The 23,879-nt window shown below is 39.1% G+C and overlaps 1 protein-coding gene and 1 long non-coding RNA gene across 7 annotated transcripts in view; one reads left to right on the top strand and one right to left on the bottom strand.

Annotated features, from left to right (window-relative positions):
* The first annotated feature begins 19,257 nt into the window (after nucleotides 1-19,257).
* palm2 (paralemmin 2) overlaps nucleotides 19,258-23,879 on the top strand; it is a 170,661-nt gene continuing 166,039 nt past the window's right edge. For 2 of the 6 annotated variants that reach the window (NM_001371531.1, NM_001204254.1), the window contains 1 exon segment: nucleotides 19,618-19,903. In NM_001371531.1, the coding sequence (NP_001358460.1) occupies nucleotides 19,859-19,903 (45 nt within the window). In that variant the 5' untranslated portion in view covers nucleotides 19,618-19,858. 6 annotated transcript variants of the gene reach the window in all.
* Nucleotides 21,509-23,879, bottom strand: part of LOC105945455 — a 151,821-nt gene continuing 149,450 nt past the window's right edge. The window contains exon 3 of the long non-coding RNA XR_001169022.3: nucleotides 21,509-21,699. This is a non-coding gene — a long non-coding RNA (uncharacterized LOC105945455). The remainder of the gene's footprint in view (nucleotides 21,700-23,879) is intronic.

The following is a 23,879-nucleotide window of genomic DNA, read 5'->3' as shown; positions in this document are numbered from 1 at the left end:
TGCAAGCCCATGGAAAAACAACCTAAGCACTGTGCCGGCATATCCTTACCATAGATAACTTTGTTCCTTGGCATTTGGCGTTCTGCGAGTAGATCTCGCTGGGTTTATTCAACTGCTTGACAAGGGGGACTCCTTAATTGGCCCTTTGCCTTAAGGGACCCTACTGAACCCCCTTATTAAATACCTTAATGAAACACCAGGAGACAGAGGTGGAGAAAATGGCCACAGCATTTATTCACATTTTATCAAATAAATAGGACCATGCCAGCCTAACCCAAGGCAATATTCTTAAGCCTTAATTCCATAAAAAGTTGCTACTATGCTCTGCTGTTCCTCGCTAAAAACTTGAATAAGAATTAGACTGCAGCTACCTACAGAGAGGATGGCCCCAAACTCTGCTACCAGCAGGAGCTGCATCACCAACCATGAGAGAAGTTCAGCAGCCCGGAGCTGGATCTGCAGTGACTCGATGATAGGAAATCCAAGCAGGCTTTCACCTAGCACAAGCAGTAGTAGCATAGCATGTGTATCTATCAATCCACCATGCAGTCACAGGAGAGAACCTCCTTTCTCCCTCTGGTAAAATTAGCAACTAGCTGTGCAGTACTCTGGCAAGGTCCTACCGCTGCTGTGACAAATAAAACTTAAAATACATTATCATATATCCACTGTTTAGATCCAGAGGAAGGCAAAAAACCCAACTTCAAGCCTGTGCCTATTATGCCTCAAGAGGGAAAAAATTCCTTCCTGGCCCCCATGGCGATTGGAAACATTCCCTGGATTAAGCAATCGTAGTTAACATGAATTAAATACAATGCTGACTCTCAAGTTTATACTGTATAAAGATACAGAAAGCACAATTTAACAATGCATTCAGGAAAACATCCACATTCAGTTATTAATAGATAATATGAGAACAAAAAGAAGAGAAACTCCTGACATTTTGCAACAGATGCAAAAAGGGGGAGGATGGGATCACCAGCCTGGGAAAAAACTTAGCTATCTATTTCAGTGGGGGTTGCCTAGTCTAGTGATGAGCGAATCTGTCCCGTTTTGCTTAGCCTTAAAATTCGCGAAACGACAAGAAAATTCGTGAAATGTCAAAAAAGTGTTGTATTTTTGTTTGAAATGAATATTCATTCACTCATTACCTTTAGATGTTATAATTAGATGCATGGAATGTTCAAAATGTGGTTTCTATGAAATTATAGGAATTTTAGGAATATTAGATTAGAACTAAATGGCTGCAAACTCACATGTAGTGGGTAGCATGGCAATCACATACATTCATTACAAGCTCAGTTCTTAAAGTGCATATCCATCCTAAATGTTTTTACAATGAAAACAAAATGTAATTTTAAGCAAATTTGCAATAATCAGTAATTAAAATGAATAGGTATTTAAAAGTTATTTGTAAATCTAATTGCTATTGAAAGCAGCTTATCTCTCATGAAATAATAAAGGAATGCAGTAGGCCAAGTAGGGTAAAATAAAATGGGAGATTAGTGTCCTAGAAATTATAAGGTACTTGAACTGTTTGTGGGTGTTAGAAATGGGTAGTGATGAGCAACATTTTTCACCAGGTTCCACCGTGAAAAAAAAACAACTATAGACTCCAATGGCTACAAAAGAATTGTGCAGTATGGGAAGAAAATCCCATTGACTTTGATGCGTTTGCAAATAGGACAGATTTGCTCATCACTAGAAAAGGGGAAAGCTTTATGAAGGAGGTTTTGCACAAAGAGAGAAGAGTATTATAAGTAATAATACTAATAATGATGAAAAATAAGACATCCTAAATGCTTTTACAATGAAAACAAAATGTAATTTTAAGCAAATTTGCAATAATCAGTAATTAAAATGAACAGGTATTTAAAAGTTATTTGTAAATCTAATTGCTATTGAAAGCAGCTTATTGGTTAGAGACTTCAGCACCAGAGCAATATGATCTTGGCCAGAGCCAAGCACGGAGGTTTTATGTTATCTCTTCTAGTTTGTGTTTTTTTTTTTACTGAGCTGTGACTTTATATTAAACCAACCGTAGTGCAGAGATAAATATGTCTGTCTGTTTACTCAACTGCTATTTAGTTCCTATATATAGTATATATGGGAAGTTTCTCAAAATGACAGTGGAAATTCTTACTTCTGGTGAAATGCATCTGAAGCTTTTCAGGACAACACCACCAGTTTTCCTGAGATTATACTCTCTATGACTATTTTGCTCCATTCATACTGATATTATCAGAAGCATGGTGGATATGTGAGAGAATGAATAGTTACAGATGTGTTGAAGTGTGATTATATTAAAAGAGATTCTGTCAATTTTGTTAAACTGTTCATGTCATTTCTACCTATCTTCTGCTTGTGGAGGAAGGAGACAAAAAGACTTTCCTGAAGCTGCCCTTATTTTTACTCAGAGAAACCTCTTTATTGGACAGTTTGTGGATCAACACTTTTTTGGGTATCAGTACCAGAAACCTTGCATGATTTTTCATTTAATTAAATAATCTATTAAATTAGCCAGTACATCTACACTACAGATGTAACAACTTTATAGCTTTGGGAAGAACACATTATGCATTGTAATTTTTAATCTTGTGTCTTCTAATCATAAGAGATACTTTTCTGTAACATAAAAATATCTATTAATAATTAAGGAAAGTTTATTGCATGTTCCTCTTATATATCTATGCTATGTTGGTGAATAAAAATATCATTTAAAAACATGACAATTTCTGGTTGATTCCAAACTTTTGAACACTAGTGTACTTATCCATGTATCTTTATTTTTTAATGTTATGGTCAGTGTTTTAATCTGAAACATGTAAGTTAAAAATTACAAATACATTTTCTAGACCCTAGTAATATGCCAGATGCAATTTATAATACGTGAAATATCTTATTTTTTTATTTTATAAATAGCTTATACTTCAATGACATAGAAGAAACAAGGCATTTACCATATATGGATGAAATACCACTAGCTGGCTGGCATCTGCAGAAAGTTGCATAAACAAATGTTTCCCTTCTTTAGGTTTATTTTAGCCTAGATCAATCTATTCAGAGAATGCTAGGAGATATCTTCCAGATGCTTCTAGGCAGCTGCTCTACTCCCACTGCAACTATACTAATAAATCTATATATAGACACAAAACAACAATGCAGAATCCAGCAGCTACACTTAAAGGACATGATGCTACTGTATTTGTGAATTAAAGTATAGAAAGTTAATGTCTAAAGAACGTTTTTGATTTGTGAAAAGCAAGAAAATGTCTTGGTCTAAACAGTCATTTTTTTCGGTGTGGGTAACAAAGACAAAGTACTCTATAAGTGTCATAGCTGGACTAATATCAAAGGCTGCCAGTTTTGCCCATGGACCTACTAATGTGCTGTTCCAATCACTTCCTGTTAGTCAATGACCTCAGACGTCAGTTAATGGGAACCATCTGCCAAATGATTTTAATTCTGGAGAGACTTCAGTCCAATTGGATTCCACATGTTAATTAAAAATATTTTCAAGCGTATTGTCATGACACAACATGAGGATGAAAGAAGGACTAAAAAAAAAAGTATGCTTTTATGCAACTTTTCCTAACAGCAGTTTAATTTTACCTTGAGCGAGTATCATTTAAATAGTTTATGTTGCATTTCTTGTAAACCTGAACTTTAATTAGATCTTACTTCACATTTCAATACAGAAGAAATTAGGTATATGAAATATAAGAGAAATACTAACGTATTAAAAATCTTCTACTACTCACTTTGAATCAGATACCTCACCACAGTGAGACCTGAGGTTAAGGACTCTGATAATGAATAAGATACTGAAGGCCACCACTCTAAGATAGCAGAGTAGAAACAGTAAAGAATTCAGAATATTTGCCCTAGACATAATTGCACTAAAAATAGAGTTTGAGTCTAAAGCTGGCCATACACGCACCGATACTATCGTACGAAACCTCGTTTCGTATGATATTCGGTGTGTGTATGGTATGTCGGCGAGTAGACCGATATCGCAGGAAGCTGCTGATATCGGACGACTCGCCGATCGGCCAGGTTAGAAAATTTTGATCGGGCGCCATAGAAGGCGCCTGACCAAAATCTGCCGTCAGGGCTGAATCGGCAGAAGGAGGTAGAAATCCTATTGCTTCTACCTCCATATCTGCTGTTTCAACCCTGACTGTGTGTGGCGGATCTGACGATGTTTCGTGCAACCGATGGTCGCACAAAACATCGTCAGATCGCCACATGTATGGCCAGCTTAAGGCTACTAAATGGACTTTTCTGTAGCTGTAGCAAACAGCTGTTTAAGTGAAATCTATCAGTGACAGACATTTACAGATGCGCCCAATAGGTCAATGATAATTTACAAAACATTTAACATCCTTAAAACATGGCATTGAAATCATACATTTAAAGTTAAAGGAACAGTAACACTAAAAAATAAAAATGTTTTAAAATAATTAAAATATAATGTACTGTTGCCCTGCACTGCCCTACGCGTTCTGCGTATGAAGCGGTCTCCTCAACCCTTTTAGCTTGTTTGTGTATCCCCACTCCTGGCTCTATCTAAGCTGATGAGAAAACCCTGCACTTCACTGATGAGCCCCAAGAAGGGCGAAACTGGTCTGTAGTTGGGAATCTGATCAGCTATTATCCTGCCTTTTGCATTGAAAACCCAGTGGGTCAGCATTAGTCTATAGGATAAACCCATGTAAATGGGACAAGCCCATGTAAATGGGGCTTTTCTAAAGCCTAAAGGAATTTCTTCCCAGAATCCTGTTATGACTTAATTACTATAGTTAATAGAAATAGCTGCTGTGTAGCCATGGGGGCAGCCATTTAAATTGAAAAAAGGAGAAAAGGCACAGGTTACATAAGAAGATACCAGATAAACTGTGTAGAATACAATGGAAATCTGCTACTTATCTGTTATCTGCTTAGTAACCTGTGCCTTTTCTCCTTTTTTCAATTTAAATGGCTGCCCCCATGGCTACACAGCCAGGTATTTATATAAACTGCAGTAGTGTTTATGAAGAAAACACACAACTTTTACCAGTGCAGAGCAATAGTATATAATATATTAATTATTTTTCTACACTGTCATATTTTGGTGTTACTGTTCCTTTAAAACTGAGTTACTGTTCTTCCTATTCTTATTGTTCCTCTGTCATGTGCCCACAGCCAAAAGCTGATCTAGCTAACCTATTGGTCCTCTAACTTGTTCCTTTTTCCCAGTCCCACCTTGCATCTATATCACATACAACCTAAACAAGTAAAAGAGAGGAGCTTTGAGCTGGCTTTAGTAATTAGGTATTCAGATTTGTGCCATTTTGGTGGCATTCTCTGCGGCTGATACTTTTTGCTGATTACTACCCTCCCACACTTCCAACCTCTTCTGTAGAGAGTTCTTTGTTTTAAAAAAAAAGTTGTCAGCCCTAGCATGGGGCCCCCTGTGAACATGGGGCCTTTTTGGATTAACTGCCTATTACCTGTTCTGCATCAAGGGCTAAATCTGCATTCATATGAGAGAACCACATATGTTACAAAGTATTTTTAATTACAAAGAATTAATCTAAATATTTTCAAAGAAATGCATGGACCAGAAATTGTGAAGTAAGAAATATTAGTTTGCCAGTAAATCCTTTTAATAGCTTAATGTTTTAGAGGAAGGCATATTTCAGCATATTTTATAACTTAAACAGCATTTCATCATAGTCTTTTGTTACCCTACAGGCCCAAAACATTTGGAATGTAATGAAGTCACTTGAAATTTCCACCCAATAATTGCATAAACATCCTCTACAGAGTTTAATTAATTACCCTTTAAATGTTTGAATGGCAACAGACATTTCAACATTCTTCTGTTAGTGACTGAGCACATAAATACAAAGCTGGGTGCAAGTCTTCCTCCAAGAAACAGCCACAACACATAAAATGAAAGTATAATACATAATAAATTACCTAAAATAAATAAATGGCAAGCAATCCTCATGGCTTTTCACATACTAAATAAGTGGGATTTTTCTTCATTTCCAGCTACAAAACTTTTGCAGATATTTACCGCTTGACAGCATATATGGGCATTTTATAGTTTATGGGTAAATATTTCCCCTGGTCTTGTAACCCATATCAGCCAATTAGATTGGCTTTATTTATTGACTGCATTATACCTGTAACTTTTGATTTGTTAACAGTACAGATTATAAGGATCATTACAAATCCAAGCACCCAATTTTGTAATTGGACTTTAGCTTGCTGTTAACAGAGTTGAATACTGGCCATAAGTCAGGCCTCAGACTTGCCAGCAATCTCCTAGCACTCTCCCATTGACATTCTCTGTATACATGCTGCATGACTGGCACAAAATCATGTATCTTGGTGCTCATTCAAAAAGTTATTGTGTCCAGGGTCATGCTGTGCTCTGCATGATGCACATGTTTTTCCAATTGGCACTCTCCCTCACCATCAGTAATTGACTGTTTTTATGTCTTATTAACTAACAGCTGATAGAGTGGGCACAAATGGGCACAAATTTGCTTCTTTATAAATGCTGTTCAGGGAGAAGTTGCACCATGCCTCTAGAGCAGTGGCACACAAGCCACTAGTGGCTCACTAACACCTTGCATATTGTGCCCAGTTGCCTCAAAGCAGGTACTTATTTTTGAATTTTTGGCTAGGAAGCAAGTTCTGGTGCATACAGACCAACAGAACCTCCTGTAGGCTGCCAGTAGATATAGCGGCTACCAAATAGCGATTAACTGCCCTTATTTGGCACCCCAATAAATTTTAATGCTTGTGTTGCTCCCCAACTTGTTTTTCATTGAGTGTGGCTCATAGGTAAAAAATGTAGGGAATTCCTGCTCTAGAGCATTTACCAGCAATAGTGTCATGCATTGCACACCTACACATTAATGGTGACTGATACGCTAGTGTGCAATGTTATAGGTGCAATGCACACCTGTATTTTACATCTCCAATTAGCTTCTAGCCACATGCCTTTTTTTTATGTAATTGAGTAGCATGCAGAAAGAGGATATGTCTGAGAATGCCCACAACACTCTAGCACATTGTATACTGAAACACATAAGCAATTTGCATATGATAGAGTCACAACATTTTCTCCAGTATTGGTGTATTACTTGTGTCTTGTGAACTTGGCAAAATCTAATGTACGCTCATGATTGTGTTAAAACAATAAAACAAGAAGCTGTATCCACAATGAGATCTGTTTAAAAATGCCATTTCTGCAGAGAAGCAATGAATGTGGGACTTTGTCCTGCACCTAGAAACTGTGCAAATATCACCTTTTTGATTTTGTATAAAAGCCAAGCAAACCACTGCTGTAGCAGAATAAATACAAGCTGGGAAATAAATTATTCTATGCACACATTCTCCCACATATTAATGTACTGCCTAAATAGTAACACAGGTTCTTATATGTATGCCCCTCTCTCCTTTTTTAGATATCACATTCACTAGATCATATTGGACTATACAGGCTTCATCATGTCTGGTTACTAATAATTTCTACTCTGCAACTGGTTAGGGGCCCAGAGGGGAAGTGACTGATAAGCAATTTTAATATATGTTTATGAAAAATGTCTTTTTCTCAAAATCATTTTGCGTAAGACCTAGCTGCACCTAGCCCTTGATACAGATAAGTGGCTTGTATACTCTCCCTATATATGTTCCTTTTTACATCGATTTGATGATCATTATTTACAGGTGTGGGGCCCCTGGGTTGGCAGCCCCGGTGGGCATTGCACACACCAGTCCAACCCTGATTATTTAAAAAAAATTTCTAGGAGAGGCCTTTGGCATCTGTTTACTAAATTGTCTATAAACCATCAACAAAATGAATGCCACTCCCATGTTTACTAAAATGTGATGCAACAAATATGGTATATAGTATGGCACACACAGGCAGCATAGGGCAGGCAGTGTATGGCACACACAGGCAGCATAGGGCAGGCAGAGTATGGCACACACAGGCAGCATAGGGCAGTCATAGTAGGGCACATACAGGCAAGGTAGGACAGGCAGAATATAGCACACACAGACAGCACCAGGAAGGCAGAGTATGGCACACACAAGAAGCATAGGGCAGTCAGAGCAAGGCACACACAGACAGCATAGGGTAGGCAGAGAATGACACACAGGCAGCATAGGGCAGGTAGAGTATGGCACACAACGGAAGCATAGGGAAAGCAGAGTATGGCACACAGGCAGCATAGGGCAGGAATAGTATGGCGCACACAGGCAGCATAGGGAAGGCAGAGTATGGCAACCAGGCACCATAGGGCAGGCAAAGTATGGCGCACAGGCACCATAGGGCAGGCAGAGTATGGCGCACACATAGGCAGCATAGGGAAGGAAGAGTGTGGCACACAGGCAGCATATGGCAGGCAGAGTATGGCACACACAGACAGCATAGAGCAGGCAGAGTATAGCACACACAGGCAGCATAGGACAAGCAGAGTATGGCACACACAGGCAGCATAGAGCAGGGCAGGCAGGGTATGGCACACAAAGGCAGGTTAGGGCAGGCAGGATATGGCACACAAAGGCAGGTTAGTTTAACTGCATAATCAGGAAGGCAGAGTAAGGAAAGAGACAGGAAAACCTGTCATGACTACACAAGTAACTGTAAGGACCCATAGGGTTAAGTGCCCTATGGCTTCATATCCCTACTTTTGATATCTGTACTGTTATAGGGCAGAGCCCTCTACACCCCTTGGCAGACTATATAGTGTCTTGCACAAGGAAGTGTCTTCCTCTTTTGGCTGCATGCTGTGTTCTGGGCAGAGCTTCAATTGAGCCTGGACCGGACATAGGCCCAGAAGCCATTTGTGCCCTAGGGGACCTCATACCCTAGTGATAAGTCGGGGACAGGGCCCCGTGAATGAGAACAAGTCAGCACAGACAGTTTATTCATAGCACCCTCTAGGAGTGGTGAGCATAGTCAGCTTATCTAGAAAGGGCAGTTAATAGCCCCAACCAGGAGTTGTAAAAGGGTTTAGCCTACCCCGGCTCTGTAGTCGTTCTTTAGGGACCGGTTTTATTAGACGCCAGGTACCAGTGTTAGGAGCTCTCCCCTGGACCACAGTCGGCCGGAACACTCCCTTCTGAAAGGTCTATATCTCGGGTATCAGCTAATCCTCTGTGCATCCTCCTAGTGGGATATTCTGTTTCTAAGTGTCACATCTGCTGTATTCCATTGTGACCAATTCCTATACTGCTGTGGCTGTGAGTATATACCCTGCTGCACTATTCTGTATGTGCCTTGTTCAATAAATCTGCATATAGTTCATCTGCAAGAGCTCCTGACGTCCTATTACTTTGATCTATTGCACAACACCAGTGTGAGTTGTAGTTCAACAACACCATCTAGCCCCTGACATAGCTCCCACTTAGCGGAGGCCCATCCTGGGAAAGGGGGTTGCATGTAACACATGCTCTAATGTCCAACTAGCCTGGTAATAACACCCCTATTAAGCCAACCAAGTGTTACATAACTGATCATGACCACTCCAAGATGAACAGTGTTTTCTGCAGTACATACAGAGATACAATGGCGGTGCTGCTCCTACAGTCTGTTTGAGGTGTAACCAGTTAAACAATGTGAGCACTTACTGTCTGAGTTGTGAACAATGCAGGGTCTTATAATCCAGGGTGTTACAGATGTGAAGAATACAGGGTCTTACATGTGTGAATAATGCAGTACCTTGCAGGTGTGAACAATTCAGGGCATTAAGCTGGACATACTCGTACAGATTTTAGTTGTCATACACAACAGCATTTCTGGGGCTACTGCTGCCTGAGGCAGCAGGTCCAGGGGGGACATTGCCAGTAGCAGAGCATTTCTGTTTTTAAAAAATTGAAATTCTGCTCTTAAAGTTACAAGAGGCAGCTGTTTGCTGCCCCTGGTATTGAAATTCTGCTCTTAAAGTTACAAGAGGCGGCTGTTTGCTGCCCCTGGTAAGTGGGCAATTACTGCCGCCTGAGGCAAAGTTCTCCCCTTGCCTCATGGCAGGAGTGGCCCTGGTCGTATGACGAACACTTAGTTATTGATCATATGTTTTCATGCAACAATCTAAAACTAACATTGAAATTCAAATTATAGGATTAAAGTAAAAAAATTAACAAATCAGTGAATGTTCTGGTCAGTAATCGACAGACAACAATCTTACGAAAGTTATGTCCTGGAAATAGTACTGATGTATGGAAAATTTCCAATGCCAAATACAGAGCAGCAAAAGTTTTGGCAACAGCTCATGAGGAATAGAAGAAGAAAAGAAAACATTCTTGTTGGAGTAAGCAATGGATTTTAAAGCATGAAACTTTTACAAATGTACATAAATTTCCTCTGTGGGTGTGTGCATTTTGTTTATATGCCATAGGTTACCTGTGGATATAGTCAGATGGACTAAACGGCCAATTGCCATGGTATGAAAATTATGACAATTATTCTGAGCTCACACACAGTCCGAAAATCGTTTAATTTGTTTTGTTCTATTATGTCAGTATCTCAGTACCATTTAAAGCTTACTGTATACAAGATAAGCAGTCACAGCAGCCATACAGACTGGGGGCCATGCAAGGGGAGCCACAGGTCAGATGTGGCCTGTGGGCTGCTAGTTGGATAGCACTGATTTATAGTATAATATGCATTTTTGCAATTTATGGACCACTGTTGGAGCCACTGTGATTCTTTAGCAATTCTGGATGCTCTGTTGCCTAAATAATTAATAACTTTGTGCACCTATAGACGATTACAAATCAGTCAACGGTTAAGTGATTCTAAATGAATTGTCTCCCATCTGTGGAGCTTTTAATTGCCTAAGAATACATAAGTGTGCCATTGCTCTTAAAGACACAGGTAGAGCTGCTTTCCATCCATTTAGTCATTACATCTTTTATAAGGGGGATCAGACAGGGAACATAAAAGCATCGGGCAAAATTACAAACCGCATGCAAAGACAATTTAATGATAGATGTAATAAAAGTTCTATTTCTGGTGTCAGTATCTCTTTAAGACAATTTTTTATGGCTTTAAAATTGTAGCTAACAAAGCATACATAATTAACCTCTACTTAGCATATTTTAGCATCTCCATTTTTATCCACTTCATCCTGTGACTTTATACAATGGCTGGGGCAGGTATCAACAAAACAATAAAGATGCCCCCTACTAGATGCCCCAGCCCCCATGTGCCCCTATATTATTATTATTACTATTATTATTATTATTAACATGTATTTATAAAGCACCAATATATTCCTTAGCAATGTACAATAAATGGGTTTATGCTTTGGACATACAGAATTACATACAAAGCAACCAATAACTGATGCAAGAGATGAAGAGGGCCCTGTCCAAAAGAACTTACAATCTAGCTGCACAAGCAGAAATTTTAGTAAAGGCAATTTATTGTGGAGACATGCAAATAGGAATAGTAAATACATATTAAATCCTTTGGTAACCCTGTAATTGTGTACTGGATTACTAGAACTCTTTTTCTGTGTTTCTAAAACTAATAGCAATGTCTGTTTTTTCATGTCCTGACCATGTAACTACAGATACTTATCCTCCACTTATATTATCACCATCATCTATTATTTATATAGCACCAGTAAGTTACACAGTGCTTTACATTAAAGAGGTTTCCAAGGCAAATACCCATTTGTTTCTTTTCCAGTTAATTTAATTTCTTGCTTAAATACAGTAATTACATTATTGTGCAGGATGTACCAAGCTAACAAGCTTGCAATCTTTCAAACACCTGGTGATTTTCAGAACAAAAAAACATATGACAATTCTATAATTACCCAAAATGGAAATTTACTAAATTAACTATATTTTTGTAGTTCTAATCTTAACTGCACTTTAACCCCACACTTTCCATTTCATCTTGTAAACACTGCCTGTCCTGTAAAATGTAAAAGCTTTTTAATTTTAACTCTAATCTAATTATGTTTCTTTCTTGCTTTGTGATTAAAGCATCCACAAATGCTAGGAGTGATCTGTGTTCTGTCAACACCTTTTCCTTGTCTTTTCTCCCAGCCTGGCGTCAGATGCACTTCTGCTGTTCTTGGATAACCAGGAAAAGATGCATGTTAGCACAGATAAAAACACAGGCTAGCAGCAGCAAAAATATGCAATAAAATCTCAGAAATAAAGTGTTCTATGCTGGCATAGCTATGAAAAAAAACAAAAATAAGTTGAATTTCTGTATATCAAAAACATCAGCTGTTCAAAAAGGATTCTTTCAGGCCAAAAATAGAAAGCAAATAATGAGGGCTCATTTACAATGTAGCATGCAATGAACATTTGTATGTTATATTAGGAAACCTACATCTCCCTTCACTAATATAGTGCTGACTGGGGGTGGGGTGTGGGGAGGCCTGTAGGTGTCCCCCTTCTGCACTATACCTTATTCAGATGCTCAAGGTAGGGAGTGGCAGGAGACACAGCCTGCATAAGTGCCCTGTTCTTATCACCCACCCTAAGAAAAGCAGTAAGGGTAAGGCTGGGCTGCACTTCTGGGTGCTCAGTGGAGAGAGCAGCAAACCTGGGGCACAAGTCTAAGTATGTGAACACTAAGGGATGCCCCTAGGGAAGGGTAATGAGCCCTTATATCTAATTTCAATGATGTCTTTTGTGCCTACACTGCTTAATTTGAGAGATTCAAGACACTATTCACCTATATTGCATTTATATGTCAATGGTACACTGTTGGTACACTTGTTGCTGGGTAATATCAACAATTACCAAGCAATTCAATATAAAACAATTACTTACTTTATATTAGTAACCCCATAATACTCCCAAATAAACTGCACTCAGGCTTTATGCTGTTTAATAAATATGACTTACTCTTTAGAGATACAGTTTGCCACTGTGCAATTAAATATTTTCATATAATTGTTGAAAATTGAGGAAGAGTGGCAGTAAAATAGCCCGATTGATTATTTAATTAATGAGGGCGGGTGCAATGTCAAAGATATATTTTATGTTAGTAAAAATGAAAATTTGTTTAAAAAGTATTGGGCAATAAGCATTTTCAGTAGTGATGAGCAAATCTGTTCTGTTTCACTTTGCTGAAAAAATGTGCAAAACGGTGAAAAATTCACAAACCACGTTTGCCAGGCTAATTTTTTGTCATGTGCATCTTTTTTTCCACGGCGGATTTTCGCTGAAATTTTGCGAAACAATTCGCCAGTGGTGAAATAAGGAAATTTGTTGCGAATCCATGCCTGGCGAAAAAAATTTGCTCATCACTAATTTTCAGAACAAGTTCAATTTATTTTTCACATAATGAAATTATCATATAAAAAAATGTACCAATCAGGAGGTCAAGTATTTTGGTTTGTCTGCCAAACCAGCAGTATCATATTTTAACACTACTAGCAATAGGAAATATAAGGATTGTATAAACACATTATACTGTTTATTACAATAGGGTTTGACACTAAAATGTTATACCTGCTTATGTACTTTCAAGACAAGGATTACACTTGTAATATTTTATTAAATATGACTTTTTCATATCAGCTTCTCAACATAACAGCTGCAGGACCAGTGAAGCATGTCTTATTGTGTATATGGCTTGACTTAGTGATGAACCTGAATCATCTGACTTAGGTAAATTGAGTTGACATCTGGAAGATGCAATGAACACAGGATCTTATGTTACCGTATATATGGCTCTTGGCATGCCTACAGCTTTTTTTATGAAGTAGACTATTTTCTTATACAAGATAAAGCACTATTCTAAGCAGCTGAGAATGTATAAAATTAATGTATTTAATAAATTAAAACAACGAATTGCTAGGCAAAATATGCATTTATTTTTTTAAAGAAATTGTCCAACATTACCATATAGTGCAGAGACTTGAACACAAAATGACATTTTGCAGACAGCAAAAATGAGCCCTATAAAGTCACTCAAGGATGTCAAATAGTTTATGGAGAATCATTAGTTATGCAAACTGGTATCTTGTTTCTAAGGCTAATGCCACACAGTACTGCAGATTAATTCAGGCTGCAAATCTGCCCATACGCTGGACTTAGCCTTTCAGTGTACCTGCATCCTGAGCCATTGTTGCAGCCTAGGTGCAGGCACATGAAGTGGATTTTGGTGCCAAATGCATACTTGCACATTTCTGAACTGAAATCTGCTCCATGCGCCTTCGCCTGGGCTGATGAAATGGCTTGGGGTGCAGGCAAAGGGAAAGGCTGATGCTAACATGGGTTCGATTTTCAGTGTGAGTTTATCTGCTGCAAGTTTTTATCATTGCCTTTGCATGCATTTCGCATCAGATAAATGCACTCATTCAATATCTTTGCATGCACATGTTTGGACTAGGACAAGCAAAGTCAGGGCCAGAGTTAAAATTTTTCTCTACTAGGATGCATGGACCGCTTGCTGCCACCATCCCCCTGCTTGCACCTATCTCTACCCTTCCTCTGTTCTGGCCCGATCGTTTTTACAAGAGACTGGGCAGATGGAAGATTCAAACTGCTGTCAAAAACTTCCGCCAAGTCTCCAATGGAAATGCGGCCAATGAGCAGCATGCAGCCCCACAATATTTGGTGCCCTAGGCCTGAACTTTTGGCCACAAATCTGGGCCTGAGAATTGTAGTTATTGGCTTTTACTTCCAACAGCATCTAAGTGGCTGTGTTGCAGTTTTCAGCACCCCATGCTAATGTCAGTGACCTTTTCCTGTCAAAGCAAACCCTTACTTCTTACCTGATAACAAAAGGAAGGATAAATGACAACCTTATAATATCACTCAATCTGTTATAATTAGGGGAATACATGTGACAATTGATTTGTGTTCACCAAAATTTTAACCTCAGATGAGTTTTAGATTGAGCCTCAATGAATATGATGGCCTTCAGACTGATCACTCTTACATCCTCACAGTTTTACAACCTATTTATTATGGTAAGGTGCTGAATAGAGGGGCTGCGTTAATCAATAAGAGAATGTGCTTTGGGAGAAGCTGTGCTGATTCCTTGCTGGCATTGCTTGGGAGAAAACTATGCATTTCCATTATAAGGGCTGCTATTAAGATGCTGGTGGCGAATTTGTGCTGATCTAAAAGTAAAGAAAACGTGATATTTGGTATTTGGAGATGTTATAAACCTAAATAGCATTCTGCTTTTTTTGTAACCTGATATATACAGTTTTTCTTAAATGTCATAATTTAAAGCTACTGTGGTTTGTATTCATTCCTTTGCCTATCACTTTCCTTTGCCACACTGCTTGTAAAGGACTAGTAAAAAAACCATGGCATACATGCTATGTGCCTTCTGTTTCAGCTTCTTCTAGTAGGTAAGTGACATAGAGCATATCTTTTTAGGACCATAGCTACTTGCAATGCATTTGTGGCTGACTAGAAAGGAAACCCAAGCACTGCCTGTGTGCCTTTAGGTTAGTCAAAAGTTATCATTGCGGTTTCCCTCAGGAAGGCATGCTGACAGTATCTGTTGATTTTACTGCTACTGATTCCAAGGTCCTGCAGAGACTTAACACCACAAAGCAGCCCAGACATACTTTCTTAATAATATGGTTATGAGTTATTTTCCTGCTTCCCTTGCGCTAACTGTAAAATGTGAAATGGCCACCAGAGAAGTGGTTACAAGGACTTTAGATTGTCCTTAATAAAGAGCAAGGAACAATACTGTTATTTAAGGAGAAAGTTAAAATCTCTAGTCTTTTACCTGCTATCCTGGACTGATGCACCACTTCTTAAAAAAAAAAAAAACAGCCGAGTGTACTGACTGGTGGTTTCTGTGCCACCACCTTTTTCCAGGTATTGCCCTTAAGCAACCCAGGCTCAAACCTGTTCCTTCTAGACCACAGCTCATTCCACCTTGCAAAGGTCACTTGCTACTGCCTAGTGGGGGTATAAATACAGGTGACTGGGAGAAACAATTTAGGAAGGTTGATGGGTCTGCATGCATAACAGTATTACTGCAATTGGGGACCAAGCATACAGTAGGCATACACAGTGGGCATGGGGAGTCACTCAATGATCACTGGAATTACCCATCAAGCAGGACAAGGGACCCAGCTCAACAAAACACTGTTCAAGCTGTAAAGATTGCAGCCATTGCTGAGTCTGTATGCACGTGTGTGTGATTGTGCAGTATTGTTCAGTGAATGAAGAGCATTGGTGCTTCACCATAGAAACTTACCAAATACAGCTTCACCTCCTCTGTTTTATTGTTAATTATAATTTCAAAAAAAGATGGTTATGTTTTGGTCCAGTATACCCATTCATTAGCAGGACTGCTCTTAGTTTTGCAGTTTATGTTTGCCAGTAAATCTCTCAATATAAAACAATTATTAATCATAAAAACCAAAAACAATAGAGGCTAGCAACCTTATAAATATCCTCTGTCATATAAACTCCTTTTAATCCAAATTTATATGTAATCTGTATATCTGATGTATGCATCCTACTGCAATGTGTAAAAACACTTGTTACTACTTGTTAATAATAATAACTGAACCCACACAGTGGTCTTTTTGAACTTTATATTAATTGCAGCTGGGATAGCCACATGAATGACTTTTGAGATCATAAATTTTAATAGAGATTTATATCAGGTGCTGAAATTTTAAAGAAGAAAGGCACCACCTTATTATGTGTTATTTAAAAAAGGCTCCTACCTTAAAGTGATACTGACACGAAAAAACTACGGTTTTTCGCTGACAGGTTTGGTTTTGTATGTAATTGTTGCTTGAAGTTCCTAAACCTGACTGTTTTGCCAACCTGACTGTCCCTTCTCAGCCTGTCAGTTACAGCTTCTAATGCTAACAGACAAATATGGCTGCCCCTGCATAGAGGAACACAGGGGATCAGACAGGTTATGTAAATGCCTCAGGCAAATATTTTTATGGCAAAATTATAAAGTTCTCGCAAAGACAATGTTATGATAGATGTAAAAAAAGATTTACTTTCTGGTGTCAGTATCACTTTAAATGGTGTTTCTGTGTGCTGAAGCTGAAACCCGAAAGTCTTTTTTTTTTAAACACAATGTATTTGCATGCTGATTTGGGGGCCTTCTGGCTGTAATGTTTGTGGACAGTGTTGGTAAAGTTTGGCTTTATGCATAGAATGTGATGTAATTTATTCCGCTTTCAGTTGATGCCAGAGCCAGCCTGATACTTCTAGGAGCCAGTGAATTGGGTGAGTTTAGGTTAATCACATACTCACACAATGGGTTGTAGCTGGGAGGCAGTCCTAATTCTGCCCAGAGTGACATTGATCCCTGGCCCAGGCCCTTCTATTGCCATTACTGCCCAGCTCAGCTCCACCTGACTCTTGTGGCCACTTTCTTTTATAAAGTGCATCTGCCCTTTACCCTCTAGTGGCAGTCCTAATTCTGCCCATTATGAAATTGCTCTCTAGCCTAGGCCTTTCATTGTCACTGCTGCCCAGCTCTGCTACACCTGATTTTTGTGCCTGCTTTCTGTTATAAACTGTACCTACCCTTTACTTTGGTGGGACATAGGTTGATTGAATTTATAAAGGCATGTCAGTACTGCAGCTCAGGCCAGAAATTGGGTGCAAGAAGGTTTGAGTTGGGCGCAGGGCAACAAACTGTCAATTAATACATTACTAACCTTCAGCACCCAGTTCTTCATGTATTTGCAAACATGCATATTCACTTAGTGTCCTGGCACTGGTGTACTTGTTTAGTATGTACCACATGCACCAAGAGCAGGCACCCAACAGCAGAGCCAGACAAAACACGGTCGGGCACCTCTTCTACAATCAGTATTGTTTAAATCATCCACAATATGGCTTTGTCAACCTACAGCACCAATAGGGAAAGTTATTTTTAAGGCTTATGCCCATTTGTGGCAGATCTCCACTCCGTAAGTTTGTCCTAATATGTGGCTGGGCCCCCTGCCTTCCCCACAGGGTCTGTTTCCTCTATAGTTATGCCACTGGTCCGAGCCATATCTGTCCGAAAATTTGGCAGATGACGCTCCTTGCCCTGAGAGCCTGTATAACTGGGGTGGGCAAACTTTTAGGCTCAGAGGCCACATTGACTTTTAAAATTTGACAGAGGGGCTGGGCCAGCACCAGTCCCCTAGGCTTTGCGCCGCTGCGCTGCCAAGTGATGAGACTTGTGGAGTCGGGATTTTCTGAAAGACAGAAGCGTGAGGTTTGCTGTTAACTTTTCTGAAGGCATGAGTAGCGATCTGGGACTGAGGTCTCACACGTGGTGATTTCCGATCTTACAAGATTTTACAAGATCGTACAATCGGCCACTAACCGTTCAGGGCTGAAACGGCAGATAAGGAGGTAGAAACAATAGGATTTCTACCTCCTTCTGCCGATTCAGCCCTGAAGACAGATTTTGATCAGGCGCCTTCTATGGCGCCCGATCAAAATCTTTTAACCAGGCCGAACGGCGAGTTGACCGATATCAGTCGACGAAACAGGGTTTCGTACGATATTATCGGTGCATGTATGGCCAGCTTTAGGAAAAGCGAGACACACCAATCCTCGGAGGGCCGGATTATAAAGACCAATGGGCCGGAGGTGGCCCGCGGGCTGTAGTTTGCCCACCCTTGCAGTATAACATCATGAGCTTGTTGTTTGGCCAAAGCGACCTCACCAACCAAGGGGACTCTTTATATGTATGCCCAACTTTAGTCCAGGAAAACTGGATATTGTGCTAGTATAATTCTATTGCTTGATGACTTCCTCCAAGTAAATTGTCCTGCCCATGAACTTGGGGTTGTATTCCTGTGCTATAATACCCTCCCATATAGACTGTAAGCTCTACAGGGCAGGGACCTCCATCCTCTTGTGTCTTTGACTCTTAACTTATTGCAACTGTATCTTGTATTTATTTGTGCTTATTGTAATACTTTGTATTTATCTATTTTAATACCCCTGTTTATATTAATGTATTCTACTGTACAGCGCTGCGTACATAAGTAGCGCTTTATAAATAAAGTTATACATACATACATACATACATAATCCTCACAGATGCTACTCTACTTTAGTAAGTACATTGCTTACATATACATATTAGCTAGCATCAACATGTTGGTGGCGGTTAAGAAAAACAAGCACCACAAGTCTTTAGCTTAGTTACAAGTCGCCATCATTTTGCCTCAGGAAGCCAGGCTCACAGCCACAGCGTCTGTTGGATTTCACTGCTACTGATGCTGAGGTGACACAGAGACTTGACACCACAGAGGCGGAGCAAAGCAGCCCAGACATAGGGGAAAAGGAGAGCAGGGCAGGCCAGTACTGAGTTGCATGACAGCAGTAAGAGCGGCAATGTAATATACTGATTAGTGCCATGGCAGGGGGACAGAGGCAGTATAGCTGTACACGTTAGAACCTTAGCTACTAGCAGCACGTTTGTGGCAGACAAGAAATGAAGCAAAAGTACTGTCTGCCTTTAGCTTAGTCACAAGTAATTATCACGGTTTGCCTGAGGAACGCAAGCTCACGGCATCTGTTGGATTTCACTGCCACTGATGCCGAGGTCCTACAGAGACTTGACACCACATAGGCGGAGCAACACAGCCCAGACATAGCAAAGAGAAGAAAAAAAAGCAGAGCAAGGCAGCCTAGTGCGGAGCTGCACATACATAGCTTGTCTGACAGCAACAGGCGCTGCAGTGTGATGTGCTGTATGTAGTGGCACGGCAGGGGGCTGGAGCACCTTATCATGATCAGCCAGTGAGGAGCTGTGCGCGTCCCTAGTGCTCACGCTTTGCAGGAAAGCTCCTTTCTATTAGCAGCTTCAGTGGAACAGAATAGCCCAAGGCTTCGCTCTGGCAGCAGACTCCTATTCCTGTCTAGGATGGCGGAGGCAGAGTTGCACCGGGAGCGTTTGCAAGCTATAGCGGTAAGTGGATATCTGTAGCGTGGCATTGCTTCTAGACAGGGGGTGTCCTCCCTAGTGGGAAAGGGGGGGGCTTTTCCACATGGGAAGCGCTACTCCACATGGCACGCCTTCTGCGCAGCCTGCTGCAGTAGCCTATCCTACACCTCTACTGCCATTTCCATTCATTAACTAGACTCATACATCTCATGGTATGCCAGGCAAAGTCAGAAGTCTATTTACTCATTACATAGGCCTGGCAGCTGCAGCAGAGTCTCATGGGAAGCAGAGCTGTTGTATATCTATCTCATCTATGTATCTATCTATCATCTATCTATCTAATTATCTATCTATCATCATCTATCTATCAATCATCTATCTATCTATCTATCTATCTATCTATCTATCTATCTATCTATCATCTACCTATCTATCTTTCTATCTATCATCTATCTATCTATCTATCTAATTATCTATCTACCTATCATCATCTATCTATCATCTATCTATCAATCATCTATCTATCTATCTATCTATCTATCTATCTTTCCATCTATCATCTATCTATCTAATTATCTATCTACCTATCATCATCTATCTATCTATCTATCTATCTATCTATCTATCTTTCTATCTATCATCTATCTATCTATCATCTATCTATCTATCATCTATCTATCTATCTATCTATCTATCTATCTTTCCATCTATCATCTATCTATCTATCTATCTAATTATCTATCTACCTATCATCATCTATCTATCATCTATCTATCTATCATCTATCTATCTATCATCTATCTATCATCTATCTATCTATCTATCTATCTATCAATCTATCTATCATCTATCATCATCTATCATCTCTTGCTTTCCAAGAGACTCTATATAGTACCATCATGCACATGGGAGACTTTACTGTTCTTGTGTGTGAGTGGGGAGTCAGTCAGCTACTTGCACTGCTTGGATTATTTTGATGCAACTCTGCTAATTATGATTTTTATAAAATATAAAGGGTTACAACTTTCCTAAGGCTCCCATATTACTGTTAAAAGATGAATATGCAGGTGCCTTATTGCACAGGTGAATTGAACACCAGTTCCACCCATTATTAATAACTAGAAGAATTGCAACTTTTGTCTGTGCCTTATCTGAACTACTGACTGAAATCCCGGTCTTTACTGTGAACAAGGCCTTTAGCAATATGGAAGCATCATGCTTCTAAGTAAGTTCAGAAGCCCCTTTAGTGAGTGGACTTCCATTAGGCATTAAGTATATCGAGCCACAGTGAAAGGGTTAAGAGGATAGTGATACTAAAATTCCCATTGTGCTGGATGCCATTCTGACTTTATCCCCATGCAGCTCTGTGGTGTGGAAATTGTTCAGTCCTCCTTTAACTCTTCCACTGCTAGGGAACCCACACCATGTGAAATGCTAGGCCTGTCTGTATACAGTTATTGTGTAAACTTTTACTGCCTTTGATACCTTGTCCAATAAATGCTGTGGGGTCTTTACACCAGAAGCAACTAGCCAGAATGAAAGTACAGGAATGTATATGATAAAAAGTTTGTGGATATCTAGGTTTTCGTTGATAAAAATGCATTCCTATAACAACAGCAGTATTCTTTGTATTTTGCTTATTGGTCTAGAAAAACAAAGACCCTTATTTATTTTGAAACTGAAATGATTAAAAAAAATGAAACGCTATTAAATGATCCCCTTGTTAATGCCATTTATTCAGATGCTGGGCCAGGTTGAAACTGCACACGATGCTTTCAGTTAAGTGTCAAACTGAGCATTAATAATGCACAGCCAAATTTCTGCAAACAAAAAGGAAAGAAGAAAAAACAATTACAGGCTTGTAGAAAGATGATACGTCATAAAACGCTGACAGAAAGGGCCATTGTGTACAACATTATTACTTGTTTCTACCAAGCTGGCCCATGACAAGCATCAGAAGACATAGGGACTGTAGATTGTAAGCTCTTTTGGGCAGGGCCCTCTTCACCTCTTGTATCGGTTATTGATTGCTTTATATGTTACTCTGTATGTCCAATGTATGTAACCCACTTATTGTACAGCGCTGCGGAATATGTTGGCGCTTTATAAATAAATGTTAATGTAATGTAATGTAAAGTCATGGCCTAAGCAAAATGTTTTGCGTATGCATAATGTGTGTTTGCTTAATAATATGAAGTGTGCTGCTTCCATAATAATGGAACAGTTCAAAAATAATTTCCTGTTATATTCAGGTTATACTTAGTAGGGTAGCTCATGCCTTTTGCTGTTCTGTACTATTACATGTGTATGGTCATTAGGTAAACATCTATTTTCTAGTAAAACAGTCCAGTGGTTTGGTTGGGATGTATCCCCAAAAGTTTCTTAGACTTTAAAGAGACAAATAACAGGGGCACAATTATTTTCAAGCAGTAGAGTGGCAAATGCTACCTGTTGTTTGGTTGCTGTGGGTTATTAGACAACAATCTTTGCAACTGTTACATTCCTTAACATGTATTTCATGAATCTTATATAGCATGCGTTTTCTAATCCATATATTACAATTCCTTTCATGTTTGTTGAAGGGGGTCATGTGAGATAAGCACATGATTTGTTCCTGCTTTATATATTGCCTGTCTGTTCTTTTATGATTAAGGTTATGTTTCCCATCATTGCCAGTGTTGGTTTAATTAGTCATAATCCTTGTGATTTAATAGGCTGGGATTTCTTGCAAACCGCTGTTTTATAGATTTCATCTTTGTAATGAGGAATACAATCATGTTTCACATTATTAATGGCGATGTTATCTATTGAAGTATTGCTCTATGCAGTACTATGAAGAAAATATGATAAAACACTAGTTAGGCTTAAGTTTATTCCAGTATTTATTGTCTAGTGGAAGCACCTTTTGCTTTTTAAAGGAATAGGGGTAGGAGCCTATAAGGAAGTGACACACCAATGGACTTTTATGGATTCTAGCTTTTCTAAAGACTTGGAAGATAGATTTTGAATGACATCATATGGGCCACACAAGTCCTGTTATAGATAACTTGTTAAGTACATGAAATAAGTCAAGTGCTTTTTTCAAGTGCTTTTTCCATTAGTAAAATATAGAACCTGGTTATTTCAGTGATTATCTGATAACAGCCACTGTTATTTGACCATAGTGGGCACAGAGCAGTTTTATGGAGCTGCCCCCCGATAATAGGACCCATGGTGATCAAAGGGGGCAGTTTAAAGGCCAGTCAGGGTGGCATTTGTGTTGAATGCATATTTACTGTCTTTGCAGTCTCTAGCTGGACCACTACTTAAGGGCATAATTTTATCTGTAATTTATTAAAGTCTGGACTAGAAAAATCGGTTCTTAAAGGAGTAATTAACCTTAAAATGTGGCTTTTATTTTGTTGTAGACACTGGTTTTCTAAGACAGTTTGCCATTCAGATGTTTGGAATACAGAATTAGAGATTGATAGAAAAGAAATGAAGATAGTCGTCAGACATATGGCTTTTGACATATCCAAATGCACATCTAGATGCAATGCAAGTGTATGCAATCCCATTACAACCCATTTGTTAACACATACTAAATACTGTCTGATTTAATTAACAAACTCATGTGATTGTTTTCTGTTTATCAGTTATTATGGGTTACTGCACAGGTGCTTTTTGCCCACTTTTGATGACAAAGCCCAACTGATTTGACTTAGATGTGTTAAAGTTTGATGTCACATGATGTGTCCTTCTTTTAAGATAGATTTTTTTTTGTTGACTTGTCAATACCTTGATTTCTGCCCTCTAACAGGGGGGTCAGAGTTATCCCTAGACTGTACATTGCATACATTGCTACTGATGCTTTTTGGCGAGGCATGTTAGAGCATTGCTAGATAACAAAAATATCTGTGTTATCTGTCCTCATATGAAATGAAGACTTTTACTTAATGCAGCGCTTGTGCAACACATGTTATGAATAAAAAAAAAAATTCAAGCAATGATCATGTTCATT

Source organism: Xenopus tropicalis, chromosome 1, assembly GCF_000004195.4.
Source record: "Xenopus tropicalis strain Nigerian chromosome 1, UCB_Xtro_10.0, whole genome shotgun sequence".
NCBI lineage: Eukaryota > Metazoa > Chordata > Amphibia > Anura > Pipidae > Xenopus > Xenopus tropicalis.
This window is presented reverse-complemented; position numbering and strand designations above follow the sequence as displayed.